This window comes from Raphanus sativus, chromosome 7, assembly GCF_000801105.2.
Source record: "Raphanus sativus cultivar WK10039 chromosome 7, ASM80110v3, whole genome shotgun sequence".
Taxonomy (NCBI): Eukaryota; Viridiplantae; Streptophyta; class Magnoliopsida; order Brassicales; family Brassicaceae; genus Raphanus; species Raphanus sativus.
This window is the reverse complement of record NC_079517.1, coordinates 23970254-23976253: the sequence shown is the minus strand read 5'-3', so window position 1 is coordinate 23976253 and position 6000 is coordinate 23970254. Positions and strand designations below refer to the sequence as shown.

At 33.5% G+C, this 6000-nt stretch overlaps 1 protein-coding gene across 3 annotated transcripts; it reads right to left on the bottom strand.

The window, feature by feature from the left end:
• Positions 1–523: 523 nt before the first annotated feature.
• LOC108818380 (acylamino-acid-releasing enzyme) lies at positions 524–4737 on the bottom strand. 3 transcript variants are annotated; one of them, XM_018591338.2, is made up of 17 exons: positions 4545–4737; positions 4245–4403; positions 3836–4148; positions 3512–3736; positions 3224–3421; positions 3051–3125; positions 2732–2870; positions 2426–2577; positions 2256–2338; positions 2045–2166; positions 1883–1961; positions 1608–1788; positions 1346–1529; positions 1075–1266; positions 935–1003; positions 770–846; positions 524–663 (listed from the first exon to the last, which is right to left on the bottom strand). In XM_018591338.2, the coding sequence occupies exons 2-17, from the start codon at positions 4381–4383 to the stop codon at positions 597–599; spliced, it is 2295 nt and encodes a 764-aa protein (XP_018446840.2). In that variant the 5' UTR covers positions 4384–4403; positions 4545–4737; the 3' UTR covers positions 524–596. The 3 variants fall into 3 exon arrangements, with proteins under 3 accessions (XP_018446840.2, XP_018446839.2, XP_018446841.2); XM_018591337.2 differs by having other exon boundaries at positions 4568–4736; XM_018591339.2 differs by having other exon boundaries at positions 3224–3418; positions 4568–4732.
• Between the last annotated feature and the right edge of the window lie 1263 nt (positions 4738–6000).

Sequence of the window (6000 nt, the reverse complement as noted above, 5' to 3'; positions counted from 1 at the left end):
CTGCTCGTGCATTGCCAATTGAAAATTAATTTTATCTACTTTTAATAAATTTCTGTAAATGACTCTTCACATTTTGTAATTTTTCTAGTTATATCTATAAATTAATGTTTTAAAAAAAAATCAATAAATATATCAATAACATCAACCGTGTCCAAAAATTAATATAATAAAACATTACAATCTAAAAGTATGCATTAGTTCAATTTAAATAACTTGTATTAGATACAATGTATATTCATACAATAATATAAGTAGGAATTAATTTCTGTACAGTTACACCAAGTTTACAATTACACTAGGTTTTACAAAGTTTTCGGAAGTTACGGAGAAAGAGATCCGAATTTTGTGGATCGGGTCTGGATAGTCCGCGAAATAGTCCTGGTTGGGTTGTAATTATGCAAGTTTCTGTTGGTTACATAGTCTTTTAATAATTTTTCTGATTTAAATAAAGATATATTTAATTTCAAATCCGGTCAGTTTCGGGCAGGAGTATCTCAGCTCTTTTTTTTCGGGCAGGAGTACCTGAGCGTTTGATTCTTTTATTTCCACTTCAGTTAATAAACTCAGTATTCAGACAATAAAAAGAAATGAGGTGTTCACAGCTTGCAGTACTTGTTGAACCAAACAGCAATGTTGAGAAAGCTTTCATAATCCGTCTGCGGTCTGCATAATAAAACAGACACAAGATGCTTTAGATATGAACAAACTTTCTCATAGAGATGCTATCAACAATATAAGAGATGCTAGCATTTGTTTGTTTGTGTTTTACCTGTCTAAGGGATGATTGTCATTGGGAAAGACTAACACTTTAACCTCAACTCCTTTCTCCTTTAAGGCTCTCACATACTATAAAAATAAAGAATACACGAATAAACAAGCATTACCAATAATGTTTAGGATCTGCAAACTTGAGCAAGTTGCAGATTGATCTTACTTGAAATCCGTTTGAAATGGGAACACGGAGATCCATAGTTCCCAAGAGAAACAAAGTGGGTGTTTTCACCTGCACAACAAGGATCATTAAATGAATGTCTTCAAAAACATCGAAGAAGAAGGGAAGTGGTGTGGTTTGACCTTTGAGATGTGTGATATAGGAGACATTTGATGAAGACGAGACATATCTTCGGGTGATGGGGCTTCTGTATAGTGAGTCCGGTCACCATAGGCTTCAAAGAAACACCAATCAGGTATATCCGTAATCCCAACCATTGATGCAAGGTTGCACACAGGATTCCTTGCAGCTGCTGCCACAAATTTATCTGGCGCCTATAGCAATACTTTGGTTTCAGGATGATGATTTACATTATGATGCCATCACTTCCAAAGGTGTGTGAACTACATTTACCTGGCCAATCAAGTGTGTAGTCAGAAACCCACCATGAGAACCACCTAGCAAGGTCATTCTAGACGGGTCTGCAAGTCCCATTTCAACGGCATGGTCTACAGCCGAGAGCACATCGTTCACGTCCTGTGATCCAACTTTTCCAGGTAGAGACTGCAACGCATCTTCCCCAAATCCCAACGAACCCCTTACAACTCAAATGAATCACCAAAGCGCTAAGTTAGGATCTCCAGAAGGTTGTTGATGAACTTAGTGGAAAATTAACCTGTAATTTACAATCAGCAGACTGTAGCCGATTGAGGAGAGATAGGCCAAAGACTTGGAGAAGCTGCATGGTGCAATCGAGTGAGGCCCTCCATGGACAACAACAACTAAAGGATCACATTTCCCATTCTCCTTGGACTTTGAAGACGATACATATATAGCTTCAATTGGTTTTTTGGCCCCTTGATCATATAGAAATCAGCAAGAAAGCTTATCAACAAACAACCTGAAATGAATTTCTTGTTTGTAAGAAACAAGATTGAGTGTTAAACGTACCTTCCGTAAGACATTCAGAAACATTACTGATTGGAATTTTCAGAATTTTAAACTGAAGAGATGAAAGCCTTGCCGTGACCTGCGTCGGTTTAGACAAGAAGATTAATAAACAAAACGCTTAACATCATTTGCAACAAGAGGATTTGGTAAATAGGATTCAACCTTCTCAGAGCATGTCAATATTGGCTTTTGGATTTTTGACCACTGCCATGAAGGCTTCCCAGCTGAATCAAGAACTTTCTTTCCATACTTAATTTCAGGAACACTCACTGGACTGCTAGACACTGCTCAGAGAAAAGAAAAACATAGAATTGTGTAAGATGACATTGTCACAGTTAGTAACTAAGATTAAGAGCTTGCTCAAAGTTGTTACCAGCAACAATATTATCACCATCTAGCGCAAGAACGTTCCATGAATAATCTGAATCATTAGGGCTGACACGCGACAGTTCGCCACTGTAATTCCACAAGGTAATTTTTAATCATCAGTTAGACAGCAGCAGAAGATATCTTCAAAACTTTTCATATCTACTCATTAGCCACCTTAGCAAATTCAGGCTGAGTATCACTCTACAACTGCGCCAGTAGGAAGATAATATAAGAGTATGTCCATCTGACAACCAGGGATCACCCAGAAGGCCGGTAGCATAGAGGCCAGGGAAACAACCATCATCAGGACAATTCACAACTTGAATCTGCATTACAAGATGTATCAAATTTAATTACTATTTTGAAGACAACTATTATTGGTGTAGAAAGATTTATATAAGTTGTTAAGAAAACAAAAAGCGGTGAGCTCAAAGAAAGTTTGAAGCCTCTGTAGGGAGAAAAAGGTCTGTAATCTCTCACCACATTAACAATATCTGTTGACTCAGGAAGTTTCTCATCACTTGGCCAGTTAATCTTGTGAAGTGACTCGGTTGCCCCATGCGCCCCAGAATCAACAGCTGTCTTTGCCGATAGAAACAGAAGAAACTTACCATCTTTGCTGTGAGAGAAAAAAGAAAAAAGAATACGAAATGAAAATTTCACATCAACACTGCTATAAGTAAAGGAGAAGCTTAACATATGTTAATGGACCAGTTATAAACATAGTACCATGGAGACCAAATGCTTTTAAACAAATAAATAATTTGAAAGACAAAGAAAGAAGTTCATAAGATGAAACCTGAACCGTGGGGAAAAACCACTGCTTATGCTTTTAGTAAAATTATGAATAGGGAATGCTTCGTTAGCGTTATCTCTGGAACACAAGGGCAAACTCTATCAACCATATTTCGCAAAATAAGTAATGATTGAGTTGTATTCTAGTGAGTCATAGAAGCGAAATACAGTACTCACTTCGGGTCATCTGTGAGTCTAATCGCATAAACAGCACATGGTCTGTTGGAGCAGTACTTAATACCAAACTTTCTTTTATCTCCTAACCATCCGGCAAAAACTAGATACTTAGCTGAGCCTTTACAGCTTGGACTCCAAACAACCTGTCCAACACTTATCGATCTTGGAACTCCTTTGATATGCTCAACCTCTCCACTGCTAGCAAAAAACAGAGAGACAGCAATCAGAAAATATAAAAGAGTAATTATTTCTTGTTTTTTTTTACAATGGAGAGAGATTGATGGAAACCTGTCAACATCGATAACAAACAGGGCAGGCTGCTTTTTTCCGGCATATGCTTCTCCCCATTCCTCTTCCCAATCCCCTTGACCTTTCCAGCTTCCAATATCCTTATCCAAACAATTGTCTTTCTTGTAATAACCTAGATGGTCAAACGTAGGTTTGGGAAGAGATGGTTCCTCAGCAACATAAGCAACACGAGTCTCATCTGAGTTCCAAGAGATTCCTTCAAACCTGCATCATACGTACATACACAAGCCTCCCTCATTTTTCTACTTCTTCAAGACCTTGACTTTGAAATAAGCAAAAAAAAAAAGAAAAAAGGTACAGTACCATCCATCAACGTATACAGAGCCATGCACTTTCTGTGGAATATGAAACTCCTTGTCTAGCTGAGACGAACTCCATATCTCAAACTTTGTAGGAGATTCGTTATCATCAGGATTCCGAACCACAAGGAGCTTCAGACCCGATGGAGAGGGGACAAAAGCAGATGCGCCTGTCATCTCTACAGGAAATGGCGCCCAGTGAAAGTTTACAGACTGGTCACTACTTTCTTCTTTTGAGATATGTCCAGATAACATAAACTTCCTCCTCTTATTAGCCAAAAGGTTTGCTTGACTCATGGCAACCATTGCCTGAGAACCTGCAATATAAAAAAAGCAATTCATAAAGTGAAAAAAAATAATATTTAATTCCAAAGTAGTCAACTTTTGATATGTGAAAGAAAGGTCATCAGTACCAGAACCAGAGTTGAAGATCCAAGCTTTGTCAATGGTGGGAATAGTTATAAACTCTTTGATTAACTTGGACTGCGTTGCATACTCTTCCTCACTAGTTTGGTCTAATTCCTTAACCGTGCCAGTTCCATAAGAATCCATGGTTAAACCAAGCTTTGCAACTGAAACACATAATGATTGCAAAACAGTTCCAGTAATCAGATTCAGCATCCTTAGTTTTAAAATACCAACCAATATACAATCAGAACATATCGTGATAACAAGAGATCGAGAGACAAACAGCGAAGAGAAGAAGGGCTTACGATGATTGAAAGAGTGATGATACCTGGGAGTATGGGAGATGAAGATGAGGGGAACGGAAGTCAAATCTCAAACTGACGGAGAAAGTGAGTGGGTGAGCAAAGATTCTCCCCATCTAAATAAACAAAATATATAATAATTATGTTGTAAACTTTCGATGTTACATGATCCATTTATACTTTTCATTATCTTCAAACTTTATATGGTTAGGCTATTCAGTTTGAATCAAATGCTTCAGTGTTCTTAACTGAAAAAAAAATATTTCATACTCCTCAATGCTCTATTGCTCTTAACTGAATCAAATGATTAATAGTAACTATTTATAAAATTAAGAAAAATGTATATAATCTCTCCTCAATTCCTTTCTAGCAATCAAAATATTCATAAATATTATACAACTTTTAAAATAATAATTTATTGGAACTGATATAATAACTTTACAATTATACAAAAATTTTTATATCCTTTAAATTTTTTAAAAAATCATTTATAATTTAAAAATCAATAATAAAATTTATAATACTATTTAAAAAAATCCGTTCATAAAGATTATTGAACTACTGATGAAGATTTATAAAATAACTTCTAAATATTTATAAAATTATTTATAACGATTCATAAAATCATTTATGAGGTCTTGAAAAATAATTTTATACGATTTATAAATTATTTTAACGCTTTCAAAATCATTTATAACAGTTTAAATAATCTTAGCTCTATAATATTATTTGAGAAGTCAATTTCCTATATGTCGCGCTCACGTTTACTCTCACGATTGTTGATTACATTGATACCTTTAATGAATTAAAATTTTTACATTTAAATATTATTATTGATATTTATTAGCTTCTTCTTAAAATTTTACAAATAACATATATACTAAAAAACATTTATAAAGTTAAAAAACGAATTGAGAAACGAAAATATATTATATAATATGATTTCACTAAAGGAAACATTTTAAAGTTTAAAAAACGAATTTAAAAACGAAAATATATGTATATATATGATTTCATTAAAAAGGAAAGTTCACAAAAAGTAATATTCTATTTAAAAAATATTTTAAATAACATAAAAATACTTTGAAGTAATAAAATATTTTCTTAGATGAAAAATTTATATTTGTATATAATGTGATTTCATAAAAAACAATTCACACACATAAGTTTGATATTAAAAAAATAAATATTATTTCTTTAAACATATTTAAACAATACAAAAAATATATTTTCAAAGTAATAGAAATACTTTTTATATATTTATCTTTTTCTTAGATGATTACATAAAATAATTAAGTAACATAAATTGGTACATGTTTAATTGACTAAAATAGTTTATAATTAGTATTCAAATATTCTATTTATTTTTCATATATTTAGTTGACTATAATATATTTCAATTACATAAAATATCGATAAATTATATTTTACTTATATATGATTTCTCAGATACAATCAA